We start from the raw sequence: 24,665 nt of genomic DNA, 5'->3' as shown, positions 1-24,665 counted from the left end.
CATATAAAATTCCTCCAAGGACTTATTACCCTGAGTCAACTGCGACAGTTGATACTCAAGAGTGCGAACATCTCTTTTGTCCGCGTAGTGAAGTGCCAGAACTCGTTTGACTTCGGCCCAGTCATCGTCTGGTACGCTATAAGAACAGAAGGCCAAATCGGCATTACCTCTTATCTTCTGTCTAATATGCAAAACAATGGACCTATACAAAGGCTTGTCTCTTACAATTTCATAGTCATTTAGAATCAATTGAGCCCTGTTGAGCCACGACACATATTCCTCTGATTGACCTTCGAATGGCTGTAATTCCTTTACACAATCGGGTAAAGTAGAAGTTTCCCTTAGCTCGTACTCGTTACGTGGTTTAGTTAGGCGAATAGGCTGATTCGCCACCGGATTGCGCTGTTCATAATCATTTTCCAACGTACAAAGCCTATTGCTAACCTTCTTGACATCCTCCTTAATCCCCATAGCCTGGTTTAACAGAGCTTTCAAAGAGTCATCAAACTTCCCTAAAGTTTCCTTAATTTCCTCCATTTTCTTTGCTAGCCTGGGAAACTGTAAGGTAAGAACCGGTAATTAAAAATTTTAAATTTTCGATTTAAAATCAAAAGTGTAATTTGTTGAATATTTTGGTAGCCTACTAAGGTACGGGTTGCACACAATCTACTAGGCAGCTTTTTTTGAATGAATTCCACACCACTTAGCCTTTCTAGTAGATTACCACACATCTTATTTTTCCATTGGTTTTGATTATTTCGATTTTTAATTTTTTAATTGATTATTTGTTAACAAATACCTATGTTATAGCTGTGACTTAACACATTTTACTTCTTGCATTTATTTTATTTTACCAATTATTTGCACTCGCAGATTTTCTTACTGCCGCAGTGTGTAGTTGGTTTTTATCTTTTATTTATTTCAACAATATTTTTGCACTCGCAGATTTGTTCACTGCCGCAGTGTGTAATTGTTTTTTGTTTAATTTTATTTAGGAAATTCTATTAACACTTCTTTCATTTCTTGGCTCACTTGTAAATTTTTTTATTATTTTTTTTTTTTAAGAGAAACTTCCGAACACACCACGCACTTCACATCATAACTAGCTTCTCCCAGGTAGACAAGGGTCTACTTCCGAAGAAGGCTGTTCGGGCGCCAGTTATGGCAGTCCGAAGGACTACCTTAACGAGTACTGCATTTCCAAATAAAAGAAGATGAATTGATTTTAATATTTATTCAAGGTTTAGGTTGATAGAATGATCAATAATTCTTCGTGGTCGGATCGCAGCCAGAATTGGACTAAATTCCCGCGACGAATCCACCGGCTTATCTACCCGGCTTGAGTAGCTGCGTCAGCCCTTTAGCCGCAGCGGACGTTGCGACAACAGCGTCGGCCAATGCTTAGCCAGCGCAGTATTGTCTGGAGCTGACGCTGTGGTTTTTGGGTCCCACAGCGGCGACGCGCGTGCGGCGACATCTGCTAATCCGGGCTTGAAGATAAATTGTTTGCGCATCTCGGACTCACATATCTGTATGTATGCTGTATCCTTGAAAATCCCTTCCTTCCGTACAGTTGCCAGGATGGTCAAGGCGACTTCCCCTTCCGATTAATTTCGACTGTTGCCTTTCTTCCCCCATATCTAAGCAACTCTCAAACTCTATCTTACAATTCATAAAATTTATGTCTTTCATTCACTTAAACTCTGACGTAAATTTATATTTTAAACATTTTTTGTACAGATTCCCCATTCCAGTGGCCAGCGGAATTCGGTTCCTTGTTCCGGGATTACTTCCTTTATATCCACTCGGAACTTCAACTTTGGTATCTCTTATTGCAAAAGAGCAAAATTGGTTTATCCGGCGTTGTCAGCTGTATAGTTTTTTCACGCACGTAAGAAAATTGTTTTCCTTTTATCACTGTGGACGAGCAGTCCAAACGGTAAATGGGATTATGGTTCAGGACAAAAAGTTGTGAAAGTCTAGAAGAAAGAATTTTAAAATTAACAGGAAGTAACAACATTGCATATACACGAAGAAATAAAAATTGTATGCAGTTGTCTAATCAGTACATAGATACACAAAATCGGTGATATAGCAAAAAGAAGGGCTTAAAGGAAAGGGTTTATGGATTACAGAAAAAAATCTGTAAAACTGTAAATGTTTGTGACACCCGATTTGTTAAAATCCAATGATACATTAGCTCTCCAGATTTGTAATCAAATGAATGAATCTCTGTGAGAAAAGGCTATAATTCAGCAGTGCTTACGGGGTGCACTTTTTTTGAGTTCAGTACGGTCACATTAGATGTGACCGAAAAGTTCTTGAATATACATACTATTTATTTTTGTTGACAATAATGAAATTAATATAATCAATTTAAAAATGAGTCGTTTCAAAATCAGTATGTTGGAAAACGATCTATAAACAACTGTATATGATATTACACACAAAAGATAACAAATAAGAAACGGCAATGGCTGATTTGGAAGCAGTTTTGGCTGATGTCAGCTATTTAATGGCAATGGAAAAGTCAAAATGTACTCCAGCTGCAAGGGCAAGCAAGAAATTAATTTTACCAGACCCGAGGTATTAATTTTGTATAATAAAGTAACAATTACATTTATATATACATTATACACACATTAACTTTAATGTATTCGTTTTATGTATTTTGTTTTACCAATTGGTTATTTGTTATAGATGGTAAATATTTTCTATACCTTCTGTTAAATATTATTTTTCTTGAAATTGTTCAAAAACTTCTAATAACCTAAAGGTAGTACAAATAAATAATTTAATATATCATTTATACGCTTTGTATTGCAAGTTACTTTAATATTTTTTCACTTGGAAGTAAACAGTTTATACTTTGGGTCAAAGCTGAGTCAAATAGTGACAGCTGAAACTGAACCATGAACGGTCCATAGAAATGTATGTATTTTGGCTCACTGTGATCGTTAATAAACATTTTTTTAGAGCCCTCCTAATAGAATTGACTATGTACTTCTGTCCGTGACATGCCAAGTCACGACCAAATAGATTTCTTCATGTCGTCCTACTTGATAGAATATTATTCGCGACCTTCTGTGTTTAACTTGTATTTGTATTTCTCTGGTTCTTTATGTGAAACTGGAGCTGATCGATGACATTCAAGAAACATCTCAACGGTGTTGATGAACTTGTATTTGAGAAAATACATATATGTTAATTTGAGTGAAAAATTTGTAATTGTGGCCATCAGCAGCATCATCAAAAGCAACCTTTGGAGCTTCCGAGATTAACTGGGGGCTATGCCAATTAATTAGATATTTATTTATTATGTTTACTACGACCTGACCCCACAAACATAGAAAAGCTATGGCAACTACACCTTTTAATTTTTACAAAACAGATAATCGTCTCTTGGTTTTTTAGGCTTACATTACTGAATTATTAAATTGCATTAAAGCGGGTGAATAACGCTGCTGCGAACATGATAAAACAGAGCTCGCAAATAACAGTTGACCGTTTCTTGCAGTCACCAAATAACTGTTTTTTGCGCACCACTTGCGCAAAAAATCAGACAAGAACCGTTCACCAGTGTCTCTTGAACGGATGGTCTGTGCTCAACCAAAAACCAATTTTGTGTTTCCCTTTTGCTCTGCTATTCGCTGACCGTTGTGCAACGATCGAAGAAAATAAAAGTCTTTTGCATTTGCATTTGTGTATGTATATGCGAATTATCAGTCAACTTGTAAGTCACACGTGCTGACAAAGAAGAGTCTCTGTTTTCCGCCTATTTGGATGGCGTACAGACAATCTCCGAAACTAAAGAAGAGCCTGCATCTAAAAAACTGGTCCAGATCTATGCTTACATAGAAAATTTCGACCTTATGCATGAACGTTTGCCACTAAATGCGAACATTTTGCAGTATTTTACTGATATTAAGCTGCAGTCGCCACACCTGAATGCGCTCGCACACGTTGTACTGGCTACACCGGCGACTCAGGTGTCTGTTGAGAGGGCCTTTTCAGCGCTTCATTACATTTTAAGCGAGCGACAAAGCTCTTTAAGTGCAGAAAATGTTAATTCGCTACTAGTTGTAAAGCTTAATACTGAATAAGTAATAAATCTAATGTTTACATCTAACAAATATGTTAAAATTTTTGCTAAGCTGTGTTTAAAAGGCACTGAAGACAAAATACCGTTTTCGATGAGTCTTTCGTTTTTTCGCTCTTCTGCTGACCCTCAACGAGCGAGCGTTCAGTTGGCTCGCTCTCTCTGAGTTGTTGATGAGTGAGCATAACAAGAACCACGCGACTGAACCAGTTGACCGAAAACCAAAACAAAGAGAAACGAAAAGTCTGTCTTTGCATGAACTATGTCCTCTGATGCTAATATCATGTTTAGAGTATGAAATGATTGGGATAAGTTGGATTACAGCTGGATATTTATACCAGTTACTCGTAAAGTAAAAGAGTATACTAGAGAGGCGTTTCCGACCATATAAAGTATATGCATTCTTGATTTGGATCAATAGCCGAGTCAATCTGGCCAATGTTTTGATATTTTTTCACTTATTTGTTAGTCTTGTAAATTTATCTCGATTTGCCAAAAATCTTTTTGCCACGCCCAAAAACTGTCAGTGCTGAAATTTCTCCATCGCACTTCCACTAGCTGAGTAACGGGTATCAGATAATCGGGGAACTCGACTATAGCGATCTCTCTTGTTTTTTATATGTTTGTATTACTTTACCATAACTATTTGTTTTTTAATTTTGTATTGTATTTTAATTACTTAGTATATGTATTATTACAAAGTATTCGTATAAAAGTAAAAACATATGTATAAGTATATTGTCATGTAAATGTCCAACTTTCAAGTAGATATTATAAGGGATCCCGTTGCGATAAATGGTTGATTTTAAAAAAATACATATTTAGGTTTCTGAAAATATTTTTCAAAATAATACAAATTAACCGTGCACATAAGAAATTTTTTTAGTGCAATTCATCACCAAATAATGAATTTTATGTGCAAAAAAATTAATTAATTATAAAATTTTTATTGACGACTGAAAATTAATCTACATATATGGAAAAAATATATAATATACATAATTAATAAAAGAGAACCAAAATATATTGAAATGCAATAGTTAGAAACATGCAAATATTTGAATGTTCTACTTATTTCAAGTCGACTCGAAGATCATATAAGTATACGACCCAATTACAATTTTCATGGCCTCCCTTTACAACAATCCCATTAGATCAAAACTGTTTTCGGCCAAAACCGTCTTCTGACACAAGTACGCACACATCCACACTTTCTCGCTTATTGTTTTTACCCACACAAGCAAGTGATTTACGTAAGCGGAGAGAGAGCAATTATTGCCGCCACCAAAAAAGTGTCTGTATAGTGAAAACCAATGTATGCCCTATACCCATTTTGTTATTCTAATGTCTTTGGTTTAATTGTGCCCCAATTATATCAATCCATTTGATAGACGTTTCCGAACATGACTAGTGGCAGCTTTAAGAAGCTGATTTAGGAAAAAAAATTTTTTTTAATTTTGAAAACTAGAACCGTTAGTTCCTCTTCAAACTACATTTGTATTTTAAGTTTTGGCATCTGCGGAAGTAGGCATGCTTGCAAGTATAAATAAATACATAATTACAAAACAACAGAGAACGCTATAGTCGAGTTCCCCGACTATCTGATACCCGTTACTCAGCTAGTGAAAGTGCGAAGGAGAGTCTTTAACACTGACAGTTTTTGGCGGTTTGTGGGCGTTAGGGTGGGCGTGGCAAAAAGTTTTTTGGCAAATCGATAGAAATTTACAAGACCAATACAAAAATGAAAAAATATCAAAACATTTTTCAAAAGTGTGGGCGTGGCAGCTTTGGGCGGTTTGTGGGAGTTAGAGTGGGCGTGGCAAAAAGTTTTTTTGCAAATCGATAGAAATTTACAAGACCAATACAACACTCAAAAAATATGAAAACATTTTTCAAAAGTGTCGAAGCAAACGGGCAAGTTGAGCGCGTTATGGAAACGCTCAAGAATCTCTTGACTGCGGTGAAATCAAGTAACAGGTCATGGCAGGATGCTCTAGGCGAGGTACAAATTGCACAGTTAGTAGTGCAACCAAAGCAAGCCCTTTAGAAATGCTGATTGGTAAAGAGACCCGTCCCCTGGGCTTGATGCCACCGTATGACATGGAGATAGAGATAGATAAAGAAAATGTTAGAGACAGGGCAGTAGTAAATATAAATATTCAGGCTAGTAATGATAAATATAGATTTGACAAAAATAAGGCAGAAGTTGCAAGACATGAAATTGGAGATTTTGTTTTATTCAAAAATGAAGAACGCCATCAAACTAACGTTAACCCGAAAAATATATATGTAAATAGGGTTAATCATTCGCTTAAAATTGATAAATTTCATGTATAAAAATGTATTTCAGAATAGTCTTGACCTTGCGAGGGGTGTTGTGTTTCTGTAGCCAGATCCTAAGACTTGTGAGTTGGCGGCAGAACTTACTGAAAATTCCGAACCCAACTCTTAGGCACTTTGCTATCGCAGTAAAATTGCCCAATAACTTGCGTCTTCAGAACAATCCGGGATTGATGTATGGGCACTGTAGAATCGGCGAATTAAACATTTATATCCGATGTAATAAAGTGTTCCCAATTCCCAGGGATTAGGTTTTTGATTAGCGAGGAACTCGTGAACCTGGTTATGGGTTTGGACACATGTTCTTCGTTGAAGTAGTTTTTATTCAAGGTTCTTAGATTCACATATTTGGGACTTAACAGCTAGTAGTTTGCTGCTGCGCTGCTTGCAGAGCGTTGACAGCGGCCGGCTTATACATAAGTATATATACTCATACATAAGAGAGCCCGAGAGACTGTGGGATCTGCTGACACTTGCACTATCAAATGCTCAGGACTTAGAGCTGATCGCGTTTCGTCGGCCACATGGGGTTAATGGCCGGACTCTATGTTTACGTAACTACATTGTATTACTTTGTTCAATTAGGTCCTTGTATACTCGGTACGACGATATATGCATACTACACCAATACAAATGCTCTTATAAAACGATGATGGGGTTTTATTGATGCACACTTTTAATTTAGTATACCCTTTTACTCTACGAGTAACGGGTGTAAATATGTACATATTAACACATAGACCGCGATCTCTTATATTGCTTTATCAATATGTCAAAGATTAAAAGGTTTATTTAAAATGCCCTCACAATCATTAATAGGGTTGTCGTTAATAGGTAGAGTTGCCTAAGGGGTATAGGTTACAGGTCTAGAATTCACGATTGCCGTGCGTGTACTCATGCGCACTGCGAGAATGTGAAAGGGAAGCCGAATGCCTGTCAAATAAACTTAGAAAAGGGGAGTCTGAGACGAACGGCTGAGCAGTGAAAACGCGAATATTCGCCATCTACAATCATAAAGTTTTTTCAACGCTAGTACTTAAAATCGAGAAATTAATGAACAATAACGAAAACGACAACGCTAACCCGACATTAGAAGTGGGATCTGTGCCAACTCCTGCACTTTCTGCTGACCTATTGCGCATTTTCTTGGAAATGTAAAATCGAATTTTTTGGAGATGTGCAAAGTCATGCAGTCTTCGGCGCGTCCGCAAATTAAATAATTAATTAAATGAAGTTTAAGCCACATACGGAGGCTGGCGCTGATGCAACTCAATGGTGCGCAACTGCACATATCGTTATGGAAGAACAAACGATTGAAGGAAGTAACTTAATTATGTTGCTGAGTAACTGCATAGTATGCAAGCCGCATGGTAACAACATTGACAACGAAATGGCGCAAAATGACAGCCGAGCATATAGCTGTGTCAACTGTACTAGGACACATGGTGAATTTTGACAGCCGTTTGTAGCATACGCACACGCACACGCATGCAAGCTGCCTGGGCATAGGATGGCGGAATCTCGACTCAAGCGATCTGACGTGGAGGTCAAGGAGCAGCAGCAGCGGGATTTGCGAAACGTCACCTGCTAACTTTGTGGACAGCTTGGAAATTTTGCGAATCGGTGCATTAACAATATAAAAAACATAGAAAATTCGAGAAAAAAGTAAATCGGTGCTCTGTGTCCGAACCAAAAGGAACTATGACACACGGAGGTGAGCTCTTTCCGATTTGTTTTGACTCTGGGGCGGAATGCTCGTTCGTTCGAAACAGTGCTGCTGATAAATTTGTTTAAAAACAATTTATAATGTCGTCATGATAGGTATAGGGAATGCCGTGTAGACAGCAAAAACAATTTTAACTGGACTAATGATTTGGAGGAGATTAGGAAGAATAATTACACTATTCTGACAAGTGAGCCAGTACTTGTTATTTTGACCCACAACATTCCATAGAATTGCATACTGATGCGAGCTCTTGTGGATATGGAGCAATGCTAATTCATCGGATCAAGGGGGATCCTTATGTGGTATTATAGTAAAACCACCTGCCCTGCTGAGTCTAAATGCCATTCGTATGAATTGGAAACATTGGCTGTTGTTGAATCAGTTAAACATTTTCCACAATATTTGCTCGGAGGAGAGTTTGTTGTATTTACGGATTGCAATTCGCTAAAAGCATCGCGAACAAAAATTTAACTAACACCTAGGGTGCATCGCAATCTTATGATTTCAAATTAGAATATAGGGAAGGAAAGCGCATGGCGCATGTGAAATCCAGGAATCACGTGCCTGATGCAATACCAGTTCAAAAGACTTAAATCCTAGAAAAACGTGTAAACTTAGCAGAAATCTCAAATGATTGGCTCGCAGCTGAGCAACGTCAGGACTCGGAAATTTCTGATATTGTTAATAAGCTGAAGGAAACTACAAAAAGCCATCAGGAAACCAAAGCGATCCTCGTGGCATTCTTACTGCTCAGAAATTGAAAATACAACTGAAGCAGTCAGACTTAGAAAAATCCTCTCCCAATCGGCCACAACCCTAGGCGACCTTAAAAGAGCAGATGGCTCCTGGACCAGCACGAGTGAGGAATCTCTGAAGATACTTCTAGACACTCACTTCCCAGGAAACAGCCAAAACGCTCTCACCTCCCAACAAACAAGCGCCACACTGGCAAGTATCGAACTGTGTATAGACCCAAAGGTCCTCCATTGGGGGATTCACAGCGTTAAACCATACAAATCTGCAGGTACAGACAAAATCCTACCCGCAGAAACACAGCATGCGGGAAATATAGCCATAAACTGGCTTCTTAACATTTTTAAAAGGTTCCTACTCCTTGGACACCTACCGCAATCGCGGCTAGAGTCCCGAATTGTCTTCTTCCCCAAAGCAGGGAAACCATCACACACGACCCCCAAGGATTTCAGACCAATTAGTCTGTCATCCTTCCTACTAAAGACCCTTGAAAGAATCATCGGCCTGCATCTGAGATCAACTCTCAATCCAAGTCTCATCACAGGCACGCAACACGCCTAAAAGAAAGGGAAATCGACATAGACAGCACTACACTCTCTCGTCTCCAAGATATTCCAAAAGGAATATGCACTGGTAGCTTTCCTGGACATAGAAGCAGCTTTTAACAACGTCATCCCGATTACCGAAACCCTGACAGACCTCAACAATTAAAGACTTTCCTTCAGTAGCAGCGCAAGGTACCTGGGCGTAATACTTGACAATCATCCCAGAGAGGGACGATTGGAACTCACGAACACCTGACCCCCAGAATGCTATATGCTTCTATACGGACGGGTCAAAACTACAGAACAGAGTAGGAGGAGGAGTTTACTCCGAACAGCTAGGCCTACAGATCTCGTTCAGACTCCCCGATCATTGCAGCGTCTTCCAAACTGAAGTAGCAGCAATAAGGGAGGCCCTAAAACACTTGAAAGCACTAAAACCGGAAAGCTCACACGTAAACATTTTTAGTGATAGCCAAGCAGCTATCAAATCGATTGCCTCAATCTCAAGCCACTCAAAAACAGTATCGAATTGCCGCTCATCTTTGCACGAGATGACACAACAATTCGAAATCAGCCTTATATGGGACACAGGGACATAGAAGGCAACTCCATCGCAGATGAACTAGCTCGAGAAGGCCCTACCGCGCCACTTATACAAGAGATGGAGTGCATGAGTATGCGTTTAGCCACTTGTAAACTACTACTTAGGGAAAACCTAAACCGAAACAAACAGACAATATGGAAAAATACCACACACAGTCGCCTTACACGCCAAATATGGCCAAAAATAAGCTCAAAAAGAACGTCAAAACTTTTAAGATTGACCAGAGCAAACCTCAGCACTGCTATGAGAGTCATCACAGGGCATTGGTTGATAGGCACCCATGCCAGAAGACTAAATGCCTTGTATAACGATTTCTGTCGTAGCTGTAGGGACGAAGAAATGGAAGAAACGGTAGAGCATCTACTATGCCACTGTCCAGCACTGCAAGCGAAAAGACTTGTTCAATTATGAAGCAGATTCCTGATAGACACGTCCGACCTGTCCGACACCGATCCACATCGGATACAAAAATTCACCAGCGCCTCTGGCTGGGGAAACTGCTTACTTCACACGAACCTCGACGGGCAAAAGAGGAAAACATACACGGTATCACAATGGACCTCTAATGGTCTAAGTGCGTCAGATTACCGACGACCGGTAAAACCTAACCTAACCTAACCTAATAAACTGAAAACAAAAGATTTCACAGATGATTTTCCCCAGACTTATGAGTTTATAGAGGGGTCTTGTTTCGAAAAATACAGAGGAATGGAAGGACTCGTTGTCTGCCAGTAGTGCCGCATGCATTTCGATGGTCGGTAATCAATCAAGTTCATGAGTCCGTTATGCATTTCGGCTGGAAAAAGACTCTCGATAAGACTTATCAATATTATTGATTTGCCAAAATGAATAAATACGTTCGAAAGTTTGTCGACAGTTGTATAACGTGTAAAAGTGTAAAGGGGTCATCTGGGAAAATACAAGCAGAGTTATATCCAATCCCAAAAGTAAATGTCCCATGGCAAGTGGGAAGAATGATATTAAGGAATCTGTCATAGTACAAATAAATGCTCTAACCAAATTCGTTTATTTGTTTCACACTTTTAAGTTGGACACCGATAGTTGCGTGAAGGTATTGAAATCATCTATTTCTTTGTTGGGTGTTCGAACCGAATAATAGCCGATCAGGGTAGATGTTTTACCAGCGGAAAGTTTTCAGAGTTTTGTGGATCTCAGAAGATAAAGCTGCATCTTATAGCTACAGGAGGAAGTCGAGCAAACGGGCAAGTTGAGCGCGTTATGGAAACGCTCAAGAATCTCTTGACTGCGGTGAAATCAAGTAACAGGTCATGGCAGGATGCTCTGGGCGAGGTACAAATTGCACAGTTAGTAGTGCAACCAAAGCAAGCCCTTTAGAAATGCTGATTGGTAAAGAGATCCGTCCCCTGGGCTTGATGCCACCGTATGACATGGAGATAGAGGTAGATAAAGAAAATGTTAGATACAGGGCAGTAGTAAATATTAATATTCAGGCTAGTAATGATAAATATAGATTTGACAAAAATAAGGCAGACGTTGTAAGACATGCAATTGGAGATTTTGTTTTATTAAAAAATGAAGAACGTCATCAAACTAACGTTAACCCGAAAAATATATATGTAAATAGGGTTAATCATTCGCTTAAAATTGATAAATTTCATGTATAAAAATGTATTTCAGAATAGTCTTGACCTTGCGAGGGGTGTTGTGTTTCTGTAGCCAGATCCTAAGACTTGTGAGTTGGCGGCAGAACATACTGAAAATTCCGAACCCAACTCTTAGGCACTTTGCTGTCGCAGTAAAATTGCCCAATAACTTGCGTCTTCAGAACAATCCGGGATTGATGTATGGGCACTGAAGAATCGGCGAATTAAACATTTATATCTACTATCAGCCTTTGACGTACACCGTATCCGATGTAATAAAGTGTTCCCAATTCCCAGGGATTAGGATTTTGATTAGCGAGGAACTCGTGAACCTGGTTATGGGTTTGGACACATGTTCTTCGTTGAAGTAATTTTTATTCCAGGTTCTTAGATTCACATATTTGGGACTTAACAGCTAGTAGTTTGCTGCTGCGCTGCTTGCAGAGCGTTGACAGCGGCCGGCTTATACATAAGTATATATACTCATACATAAGAGAGCGCGAGAGACTGGGATCTGCTGACACTTGCACTATCAAATGCTCAGGACTTAGAGCTGATCGCGTTTCGTCGGCCACATGGGGTTAATGGCCGGACTCTATGTTTACGTAACTACATTGTATTACTTTGTTCAATTAGGTCCTTGTACTATACTACCATACCATACCATACTACACCAATACAAATGCTCTTATAAAACGATGATGGGGTTTTATTTATGCACACTTTTAATTTGAAGATGCTTTGGCGTAACAGGTTTATTGAATAGTCCCCGGCCTATGCTTGGGTTTATTATGCTTGAATATCTTTAAACACTGCTTCGAATCATCAACTCCTCGACTCCTCCTACTTTACACAGAGGTTTCTCATTCGTGAAGCATGTGAAGTGTATGTTCAGTTAATATTTTCAGAGACTCAGCTATTTCATTCCATTTCAGACTACGGTCATCCAATATCATTTTGTGGATTTTTTCGTTTGTTTCGTCAATAACATTCTTCCTTTAGGCGTCTCACGCCGTCCTCGGTGCTCATTTCACCACGAATAAACTTACCATATTAGTCCTTAATGGTTGATTTTCCAGCACACAGCCCTAGTCCGAAAACTCGTTATCAAGCTAAGTTTTAGCATCAACTGTATTTTCCCCTTTAAAGTTGAATTGAATCGACGATTGGCCAATACCATTATCCCCACTTCATTAATTTTTTCGTCTGTTGTTGAATTGCTCGTGCGTTCAACACGCTCTTCGTCGTTCACATATTCTCGGCCTTCTGAGAACATTTCGTACCACCGATAAACGTTTCTTCGGTCCAAGGTAGCTTTTCCGTGAGCCAAAGTCAAAATTCGGAATGCACTCGGGCACTTAATTTTGTTTTTCACACAAAATTTGATACAGGTTCTTAAATCCAGTTTTTTGAATAGGTATTCGACGATCCGAAACACGTGCCAGCAAAGCAGCAAACATAACGCAAAAAAAAAAATTGAAATTCGATTATACGTAACCCGCGAAAATTCAAAATTCGCGATCCTTTTTGAACATACCTCGAAAATTTATATATACTTTTTACTGTAGTACACTATAGAGTCAGTGGATAAACCAGTTCACAAAAAAAAACAAGAGAGAACGCTATAGTCGAGTTCCCCGACTATCTGATACCCGTTACTCAACTAGTGGAAGGGAGAAGGAGAGTCTTTAGCACAGTTTTTGGCGGTTTGTAGGCGTTATAGTGTCCGTGGCAGAAAGTTTTTTGCCAAATCGATAGAAATTTACAAGACTAATACAAAAATGAAAAAATATCAAAACATTTTTCAAAAGTGAGGGCTTAGCAGATTTGGGCGGTTTGTGGGCGTTAGAGTGGGCGTGGCAACAAGTTTTTTGGCAAATCGATAGAAATTTACAAGACCAATACAAAAATGAAAAAATATCAAAACATTTTTCAAAAGTGTGGGCGTAGCAGCTTTGGGCGGTTTGTGGGCGTTAGAGTGGGCGTGCCAAAAGTTTTTTGGCAAATCGATACAAATTTACAAGACCAATACAAAAATAAAAAATATCAAAACATTCTTCAAAAGTGTGGGCGTGGCAGTTTGGGCCGTTAGAGTGGGCGTGGCAACATGAATCGACAAACTTGCGCTGCGTCTATGTCTCTGGAGTCTGCTTAATCTCAACTTTCTAGCTTTTGTAGTTCCTGAGATCACAGCGTTCATACGGACGGACAGACAGGTGTTCTCAAAAGTCTAAAGGGCTAGAGATTGCAAATTACGGATAAGGCATCCTTTCCTGCGTGGCTGATGGATTCAAAGCGGAGTACTCAGGAATCTTGGTGAACCTGGCGGTATACATGCAAAAAGCTTGTGTGTATGTGTAGCGTCGTGGTGATATTCACAGGAGGTAAAATTCTCGAGCATGGTGGTGATGCCCTTGCAGACGGGCATACAGCGAACGATTGTGGTTGTGCGTACATAGGAAGAAAAACAGTCAAAGTTTACGGAGAGGAGAGATCATTTTTGGAGAAGATAGCGGAGCTCAAGGCAGACCAGTTGCGGTATCTCGTAGGAGAGAGGAACTTGGCAGTTGCAGGCTCCAGAGCAGTACTAGTCCAAATGCTAGTGGAACACGAGAATTCTGAAGAAGTGGATTTGCCACAAGCAGTTGAAATAATGAGCCAACAAGAATTCACAACTACAACAGCAGATGACGATGCTGACAAACATGATGGCACAGTTTGTCAATAATATGCCAACAGCTAATCAGTTGATATAGATGATTTTATAAACCGTAACCCATTTGCTAATTCTCCCAAAGGAGAGGAAAAAGACGCGATGCTCCAAATGCAATAAGTTTCATGCCACCAATGTAATGCTCTTTGCCGCATCCAATCAGGACAAGCTGTTTACACGTTTAATCCACATCAACGAGAAAGGCTATCCCGCTTTTATTGATACTGGAAGCCCAGTCAGTATAATTCGCAAATCAGTTGCGGACGAGATCGACGCAGATCGATAGGAATGCTTCATGAAAATTGTGGGCATATGTGGAGGGCTCACGTATCCTTACCGAAGCTATGGTAGTGAATATCGTAATCGCTGAAAAAATGTGGACAGCCAAAGTTTACATCGCCGACGACAATCTGTTGCAGGAAGATTTCTTGTTGGGAAAATTTTTGTTGAAATTCGATCCAAGCGAGATAGAAGTCAAGAGCAGTTTATCAGCCAGTAACACGTTCAACCGAGAGTATTTTAAAAAACCTTTTTGTTCATTTTCAGAAAGAAGAAGAACGAAACAAAGTATGCAGTTTGCTTGAGAAGTTTGCAGACGGTTTTTTAAACAGGTTTGGAAAGCATAGGCAAGATAAATGTCGTACAGGCACAAATTGATGTTGAGGGTGGCCAAGTAGTTTCTCAAGCACCATACCGAGTCTCCGAGCCGTAGAAGTAAGTTTTTCCCAATATAGTCGACGAACTATTAGAGCGAATTATAATTACTCCACCCACGACAGAGTACGCCAGCCCTGTGGTGCTCATTAAGAAGCCGAACGGTAGTGATCGACTTTCCATCGATTACCGCTGCCTAAACAAGCTGCTCAGAAAGAAAAATTGGCCCGTACAGAATATTGAGGGGAGGTTGCAGGAAGCGAAGCGTTCCGCATATTTTTCATCCCTAGACCTGAATAGCGGATATTATCAGATTCAAATGGAACCAGCAGAAAATTAATCACGAATGGATTATTCGAGTTTAAACACCTTCCGTTTGGACTAAAGAACAAACCTAATGGAATCAGCCCCGGAGAAGACCTAACTAATGCCATTGCAGACTTAGAAAAGCCAAATAATATCACCGAAGTGCGACCATTTTTTGGTCTCACTGGATATTTTCGGAAATTCGTACCCGGATATGCAATAATATTAGAGCCATTGCGAATCCTCTTACGCAAAGAACAAAAGTACAAATTGGAGCAGTCACAAGACGATGCTTCTGAAAAATTGAAGATATGCCTCACGTCAAAGCCCGTTGTAATCCGGTAGCTACCGGATATATGCTGAACATGAACATACAGATGCAAGTACCGTTGGATTAGCCGGAGTTTTAATGCAAAAAGATGACGATCAACTAAAGCCAATTGCACATTAAAGCCAAGCCACATACAAGCCGTCGTCGAGTCGTTGGAACGATTTAAATACAAAATTTATGGAAAAAGTTTATTACGCTTTAAAAACGTCCATGGAAAAACGAGAGCTGATACCGCGAATTGCAAGATGGTGGTTGCGAATACAAGGGTTTGACATCGACATTGTTCATAGAGCAGGAACTCAGATGTGCCACGTTGACGAGTTAAATAGAGCGCCAGTTGAAGAATCACATGAGATGGAGACAGCATCCCTGAAGATTTTTAAAACAATCATAGATGACGCTGACTGGTTGTGTGCCATAGTTCAAGATGAGAAAATCCAGAAAATAGTTGCTGATATGAAAGCCGAGAAGAAATTACGGGTATGTGATCGAGCAAAATCGCCTGTTTTGCAAATATGACAGCTAGATGCTTTGGGTTGTGACGAAACAGTTGAAATTCCATATCCTCCACGAATGCCACGACAAAGCCGGACACATGAGCACAGATAAAACCATCAGTTCGATTTTGAAGTATTAACATTTTAGCCGTCGTCATGTTTCCTCGGCCCTAGCTTCATCTGTAGTCGTTGCTCTTCTCGATCTCATTGTCGTCATTGTCGTTGTCTAGGGATCAGCTTTTTCATACTAGTGGGGTTTTCGTAAAGAGCCAAAAGCCAATCCCGCGTACATTAGTACATGGTTGTGATTACATGCAACAACCAAAACAAGTGCACTCATTCAAAAGCGGACAAGACAAAACGAAAAAAGTGTGGGCTTGGCAGTTAGGGGCTGTTTGTTGGCGGGTAAAAAAAATTCTTTCAGTCAAAGATTTGTTGCAGCTGGTGATTAGACTGCCAAGCACACGTACGGGGGTTCTCGGATAGCGAACCTTAAAGGAAAGCAGTTGTATAATGCAATCATTTAGCCGCAACACAAGCTGAATTATGTTATCTCAGGAGCCTACATTCTGGCCTTTAGATCTTAGGAAACTTAACAAAAAGTAAATCCCAAGCAGTAATCACAGCCAGGCACTTTTAGAACTTCCATTTGACCCCTGCCAGGTGTTTTTTCATTTTTTACCTCATCTGCAACACATCGAGCGGCCGTATAGGACCAACTGGGAAGGTTAAAAAAAAAGTTGGTTTTGAAATACATTTTTTTTCGCCCCCTGGTAAACGAGCAAGACATTGGTCGGTTGCTGTAGTTTTAAAATCAACACTAGCTGCACCTGCAAAAGCATTAAATCCAGCAGACGCCCACGTGGCAAGGTATATGCAAAAGAACAGATCACGTGGCGCAAAAAAAAGGCAAATTCTCGTAGGCTTACAAAATCGCTTAAGAAAGAAGAAGCGGAAGCACAACAACGATACTTTGAAGATACATTGTGAAGAGCCCCCTGGAACTAACAGAAACTGATGTATCCCGGCGTAACTCAGGAAGCTTGGCTGATCATCTCAAAAAAGTATTTCAACCGAATCCAGCTACCAATTTAATTACACTCCCCCCTCTAATCGTAAAACACACAATCATACACGCCAATTAGCTTGTCTTTCCAAGTTATTTGAAAATGTTATGCTGTTGGCAAAACATGGACCTTTGAGCAAACTAACCGCCTCACAACAGAAATTCGCTCTGCTTTTGAACTTCGTGAATATTGCCTAGCTATATACCCAGACGTTGTGTAAGCATTCGATAGAGTATGGTTGGATGGACTTCTGTATGCAATAATCAAGTTGCTGCTTCTAAAGACATACGCTTCAATAGTCTCATACCTGTACGAAAGAGTGTTCGCTGTAAGATGCAGTTCAAGCGATAGCACAATAGAAGCTGAATTGCACCAAGGAAAGAGATCTGGGCTCAATCCTATAAACGGCCACGCTATACATGTCTATACAATGTCTTGCAAATTTGCGCACACGAGTACATAAAGAAAAAGGCAAACAGATTAAGTTTTTATACCCGTTACTCGTAGAGTAAAAGGGTATACTAGATTCGTTGAAAAGTATGTAACAAGCAGAAGAAAGCGTTTCCGATCAATAGCCGAGTCGATCTGGCCATGTCCGTCTGTCGTCCGTATGAACGTCAAGATCTCAGGAACTACTAAAGCTAGAAAGTTGAGATTAGGCGTACAGACTCCAGAGACATAGAAGCAGCGCAAGTTTGTCGATTCATGTTGCCAAAAACTGTCAGTGTTGAAATTTCTTCTTGGCACATCCACTAGCTGAGTAACGGGTATTAGATAGTCGGGGAACTCGACTATAGCGTTCTCTGTTGTTTTAATCTCATTTTTACAATTTGTTTTTCCTAGCAACTTTAGTAATTAAATGTTTTATCTAATTTGTATTAAAAAATTTGATTGCTTGATGCGTGAATTGAACGTTCTAACCACGAGCCTTAGACATACTAAAGTGGTGTCCGAATATTCAGCCTTGCGATAGTCACTGTAATCAAAATTTAGCGCTACTTAGAGTGTACCCACTTAATGTGTAAGTCGCGTGCATGAAGTAGGCACGACAAATAGTCATAACTTTACACTTAGAGCCATTAAAGTTTAATACGTTATCACGGCCCCAGGTTTGAAAGCTATCTAGATCGGATTGTAAGTCCAAATGGCGAGAAATGTCCTTATACTGGAGACATAATTTTACATCATTCGCGTACATAAGTACACGCGAATGCTTTAATATTAAGGGAATTTCGTTAATAAATAATGTAAAAAGGAGCGGACCTAGGTGGCTCCCTTGTGGGACGCCGGATATGACTCGGAGAATACAAGAAAGAGAATTTTTAAAGAGGACCCGTTGCGTCCTGCCATTCCGATAACTTAGAATCCAGTCTAGGAGATCAACAGGGAAACCTAATAAATCAAGTTTCCTTAAAAAAAGTGAATGATTAACAGAGTCGAAGGCATTACTAAAATCCGTACAGATGACATCTGTTTGAAGATTATTTTTGAACCCTGTACTACGAAGGAGGTTAGCTCCAGAAGGTTGGTAGCTGTTGATCTGCGTTTTATGAACCCATGCTGACATGGTGATATAATAGACCTACAAAGGTGATGAAAATGAGGAGTGATAACGTGTTCAAAAAGCTTAGGCAGACAATTTGGAGATTCCTCTGTAATTGCTTGCATCCGATTTTCTACCTTTTTTATGGAGAGGGATGACAAAGGTCTCCTTCCATATATGGGGGAGCTGTGAAGATTCCAGAGATAAGTTAAAGAGTTTCAGTAGAGGCTTGCACAAGGCTTCCGCACAGAACCTAAGGACACAGCAAGAAATTCCGTCGGGACCTGGAGAATAGACAGTCTTAACTCGCTGAAGATCATAAGGCAGTGAGCCTTCGTTTAGAGTAGGACAGAATATTAAATTCGACTTTGATACCGCGTAAGAGTAAGGCTTATGGGAATGAAGTAACGTAGAATATGTGGTTTGAGAAAACTTGGCAAATAGATCGGCTATTCCCTGATCCGATGTTACCGTAGTATTTTCAAAAAATAGCGAGGAAGGGTAACTGGTTGTTTTGGGCTTAGTGTTAACGAAATTATAAAACTGTTTGGGATCCTGTGCGAATAGGAACTTACAATGGTTTAAATAATTCTTATAACACTAAGCGTTAAGCACGGTAAAATTTAACCGAGCACTTACATATTTAGAAAATAAAGACTGAGAACCGGTATTGTTAAATTTTGTATAATGTCTGGACTTTAACATTTCTTAGATGTGTCAACTCTCTATTAAACCAAGGAGGATTGTTAGAGATAGACGGATAGTACATCGGAACACAAAAGTTAAAAAATGATTTAATTGGATTATAAAAATATATATCTACGGCATCGGCTATTATAAAGATCGGACCAATTAGAGCCAGATATAAAAAGATTTAGCCTCCGAAAGTTTGCCCTACGAAAACAATAAATTCGTTTGGTTGACTTAACTGGCCTCACTTTTATTACGGTACCTGTATCGATTGTCACTTCGAAAGTTGGATGGTATGGATCTTCTGGTTGACTAAGAGGTGCTACTCTAGTCAGAAACACACTTTCTGGACTTCTAACAAAGCATAGATCCAACAAACGACCAAGAGAATTTCGAATATAATTAACTTGCGACAACGATATGTCGAGCAAGCCGTCAATAAAGTCATGATGTGCTGTAGGCAGAAGAATGTTCGACCAAAGACGTTATAATAACAAGATGCGTAACGGCCATACATTGGTTTTGCACTATGCAGCCACTTTTTTGGTGACGACCAAAATTGCTCTCTTTGCGCTCGCCTAAAATAGAACCGTTAAAATCTAAAAATAGAATTGTCTTGCTTGTATGAGTAAAAACAATAAAGGAGATCGTGTGCATGTGTGCGTGCTTATGCTAGAAGACGATTTTAGGGCCGAAATCAATTTTGATTTAAGAAACAAATTTGATTAATGTTTTGGTCAATTTTGATTCGTAACTCTTATGGTTTGAAAAAAGTTTTTTATACCCGTTACTCGTAGAGCATTTCTTACCATCCATAAGAGCGCGCCTTTTTAAAAATATCAAAATAAAATATAAAAAAAATAATTTAAGTGAATCTTATTACATTTAAAAAATAAATATTTCAAAAAAATAATTCATAATCTAAAATATTATTTTTAAAATATATAAAAATATGGAAACTTTTTATTGCAAAATTGATCTTATTGATGCACGAAGTGCGGACATAAGCACCGAAGAATCATTGTCGTCTTATGTTTTTCACACGTCGCACGCTGAATACTCTAATAAAAAATATTCTAATATAATACAATATATTCACGAATGGATTATTCGAGTTTAAACACCTTCCGTTTGGACTAAAGAACAAACCTGATGGAATAAGCCCCGGAGAAGACCTAACTAATGCCATTGCAGACTTAGAAAAGCCAAATAATATCACCGAAGTGCGACCATTTTTTGGACTCACTGGATATTTTCGGAAATTCGTACCCGGATATGCAATAATATCAGAGCCATTGCGAATCCTCTTACGCAAAGAACAAAAGTACAAATTGGAGCAGTCACAAGACGATGCTTCTGAAAAATTGAAGATATGCCTCACGTCAAAGCCCGTTGTAATCCGGTAGCTACCGGATATATGCTGAACATGAACATACAGATGCAAGTACCGTTGGATTAGCCGGAGTTTTAATGCAAAAAGATGACGATCAACTAAAGCCAATTGCACATTAAAGCCAAGCCACATACAAGCCGTCGTCGAGTCGTTGGAACGATTTAAATACAAAATTTATGGAAAAAGTTTATTACGCTTTAAAAACGTCCATGGAAAAACGAGAGCTGATACCGCGAATTGCAAGATGGTGGTTGCGAATACAAGGGTTTGACATCGACATTGTTCATAGAGCAGGAACTCACATGTGCCACGTTGACGAGTTAAATAGAGCGCCAGTTGAAGAATCACATGAGATGGAGACAGCATCCCTGAAGATTTTTAAAACAATCATAGATGACGCTGACTGGTTGTGTGCCATACTTCAAGATGAGAAAATCCAGAAAATAGTTGCTGATATGAAAGCCGAGAAGAAATTACGGGTATGTGATCGAGCAAAATCGCCTGTTTTGCAAATATGACAGCTAGATGCTTTGGGTTGTGACGAAACAGTTGAAATTCCATATCCTCCACGAATGCCACGACAAAGCCGGACACATGAGCACAGATAAAACCATCAGTTCGATTTTGAAGTATTAACATTTTAGCCGTCGTCATGTTTCCTCGGCCCTAGCTTCATCTGTAGTCGTTGCTCTTCTCGATCTCATTGTCGTCATTGTCGTTGTCTAGGGATCAGCTTTTTCATACTAGTGGGGTTTTCGTAAAGAGCCAAAAGCCAATCCCGCGTACATTAGTACATGGTTCTGATTACATGCAACAACCAAAACAAGTGCACTCATTCAAAAGCGGACAAGACAAAACGAAAAAAGTGTGGGCTTGGCAGTTAGGGGCTGTTTGTTGGCGGGTAAAAAAAATTCTTTCAGTCAAAGATTTGTTGCAGCTGGTGATTAGACTGCCAAGCCCACGTACGGGGGTTCTCGGATAGCGAACCTTAAAGGAAAGCAGTTGTATAATGCAATCATTTAGCCGCAACACAAGCTGAATTATGTTATCTCAGGAGCCTACATTCTGGCCTTTAGATCTTAGGAAACTTAACAAAAAGTAAATCCCAAGCAGTAATCACAGCCAGGCACTTTTAGAACTTCCATTTGACCCCTGCCAGGTGTTTTTTCATTTTTTACCTCATCTGCAACACATCGAGCGGCCGTATAGGACCAACTGGGAAGGTTAAAAAAAAAGTTGTTTTTGAAATACATTTTTTTTCGCCCCCTGGTAAACGAGCAAGACATTGGTCGGTTGCTGTAGTTTTAAAATCAACACTAGCTGCACCTGCAAAAGCATTAAATCCAGCAGACGCCCACGTGGCAAGGTATATGCAAAAGAACAGATCACGTGGCGCAAAAAAAAGGCAAATTCTCGTAGGCTTACAAAATCGCTTAAGAAAGAAGAAGCGGAAGCACAACAACGATACTTTGAAGATACATTGTGAAGAGCCCCCTGGAACTAACAGAAACTGATGTATCCCGGCGTAACTCAGGAAGCTTGGCTGATCATCTCAAAAAAGTATTTCAACCGAATCCAGCTACCAATTTAATTACACTCCCCCCTCTAATCGTAAAACACACAATCATACACGCCAATTAGCTTGTCTTTCCAAGTTATTTGAAAATGTTATGCTGTTGGCAAAACATGGACCTTTGAGCAAACTAACCGCCTCACAACAGAAATTCGCTCTGCTTTTGAACTTCGTGAATATTGCCTAGCTATATACCCAGACGTTGTGTAAGCATTCGATAGAGTATGGTTGGATGGACTTCTGTATGCAATAATCAAGTTGCTGCTTCTAAAGACATACGCTTCAATAGTCTCATACCTGTACGAAAGAGTGTTCGCTGTAAGATGCAGTTCAAGCGATAGCACAATAGAAGCTGAATTGCACCAAGGAAAGAGATCTGGGCTCAATCCTATAAACGGCCACGCTATACATGTCTATACAATGTCTTGCAAATTTGCGCACACGAGTACATAAAGAAAAAGGCAAACAGATTAAGTTTTTATACCCGTTACTCGTAGAGTAAAAGGGTATACTAGATTCGTTGAAAAGTATGTAACAAGCAGAAGAAAGCGTTTCCGATCAATAGCCGAGTCGATCTGGCCATGTCCGTCTGTCGTCCGTATGAACGTCAAGATCTCAGGAACTACTAAAGCTAGAAAGTTGAGATTAGGCGTACAGACTCCAGAGACATAGAAGCAGCGCAAGTTTGTCGATTCATGTTGCCAAAAACTGTCAGTGTTGAAATTTCTTCTTGGCACATCCACTAGCTGAGTAACGGGTATTAGATAGTCGGGGAACTCGACTATAGCGTTCTCTGTTGTTTTAATCTCATTTTTACAATTTGTTTTTCCTAGCAACTTTAGTAATTAAATGTTTTATCTAATTTGTATTAAAAAATTTGATTGCTTGATGCGTGAATTGAACGTTCTAACCACGAGCCTTAGACATACTAAAGTGGTGTCCGAATATTCAGCCTTGCGATAGTCACTGTAATCAAAATTTAGCGCTACTTAGAGTGTACCCACTTAAAGTGTAAGTCGCGTGCATAAAGTAGGCACGACAAATAGTCATAACTTTACACTTAGAGCCATTAAAGTTTAATACGTTATCACGGCCCCAGGTTTGAAAGCTATCTAGATCGGATTGTAAGTCCAAATGGCGAGAAATGTCCTTATACTGGAGACATAATTTTACATCATTCGCGTACATAAGTACACGCGAATGCTTTAATATTAAGGGAATTTCGTTAATAAATAATGTAAAAAGGAGCGGACCTAGGTGGCTCCCTTGTGGGACGCCGGATGTGACTCGGAGAATACAAGAAAGAGAATTTTTAAAGAGGACCCGTTGCGTCCTGCCATTCCGATAACTTAGAATCCAGTCTAGGAGATCAACACGGAAACCTAATAAATCAAGTTTCCTTAAAAAAAGTGAATGATTAACAGAGTCGAAGGCATTACTAAAATCCGTACAGATGACATCTGTTTGAAGATTATTTTTGAACCCTGTACTACGAAGGAGGTTAGCTCCAGAAGGTTGGTAGCTGTTGATCTGCGTTTTATGAACCCATGCTGACATGGTGATATAATAGACCTACAAAGGTGATGAAAATGAGGAGTGATAACGTGTTCAAAAAGCTTAGGCAGACAATTTGGAGATTCCTCTGTAATTGCTTGCATCCGATTTTCTACCTTTTTTATGGAGAGGGATGACAAAGGTCTCCTTCCATATATGGGGGAGCTGTGAAGATTCCAGAGATAAGTTAAAGAGTTTCAGTAGAGGCTTGCACAAGGCTTCCGCACAGAACCTAAGGACACAGCAAGAAATTACGTCGGGACCTGGAGAATAGACAGTCTTAACTCGCTGAAGATCATAAGGCAGTGAGCCTTCGTTTAGAGTAGGACAGAATATTAAATTCGACTTTGATACCGCGTAAGAGTAAGGCTTATGGGAATGAAGTAACGTAGAATATGTGGTTTGAGAAAACTTGGCAAATAGATCGGCTATTCCCTGATCCGATGTTACCGTAGTATTTTCAAAAAATAGCGAGGAAGGGTAACTGGTTGTTTTGGGCTTAGTGTTAACGAAATTATAAAACTGTTTGGGATCCTGTGCGAATAGGAACTTACAATGGTTTAAATAATTCTTATAACACTAAGCGTTAAGCACGGTAAAATTTAACCGAGCACTTACATATTTAGAAAATAAAGACTGAGAACCGGTATTG

The 24,665-nt window shown here is 39.5% G+C and overlaps 1 protein-coding gene and 1 long non-coding RNA gene across 4 annotated transcripts in view; both read left to right on the top strand.

Annotated features, from left to right (window-relative positions):
- Positions 1-2,301: 2,301 nt before the first annotated feature.
- The window catches only part of LOC6539269 (G protein-coupled receptor kinase 1), a 133,439-nt gene continuing 111,075 nt past the window's right edge, over positions 2,302-24,665 (top strand). Inside the window, exon 1 of one of the 3 annotated variants that reach the window (XM_039371250.2) lies at positions 2,302-2,586. In XM_039371250.2, coding sequence (XP_039227184.1) covers positions 2,474-2,586 — 113 coding nt within the window. In that variant the 5' untranslated portion in view covers positions 2,302-2,473. The remainder of the gene's footprint in view (positions 2,587-24,665) is intronic. The other 2 variants (XM_015189739.3, XM_039371249.2) reach the window with 2 other exon arrangements.
- On the top strand, positions 5,906-12,388 carry LOC120320739. Its single transcript, XR_005560273.2, has 2 exons — positions 5,906-7,024; positions 12,329-12,388. It is a non-coding gene; the product is annotated as an uncharacterized LOC120320739 (long non-coding RNA).

The sequence above is a fragment of the Drosophila yakuba genome, chromosome 2L (genome assembly GCF_016746365.2).
Source record: "Drosophila yakuba strain Tai18E2 chromosome 2L, Prin_Dyak_Tai18E2_2.1, whole genome shotgun sequence".
Lineage (NCBI taxonomy): Eukaryota > Metazoa > Arthropoda > Insecta > Diptera > Drosophilidae > Drosophila > Drosophila yakuba.
Note: the sequence above shows the minus strand (reverse complement) of the source record. Positions and strands in the feature narration are given on the sequence as shown.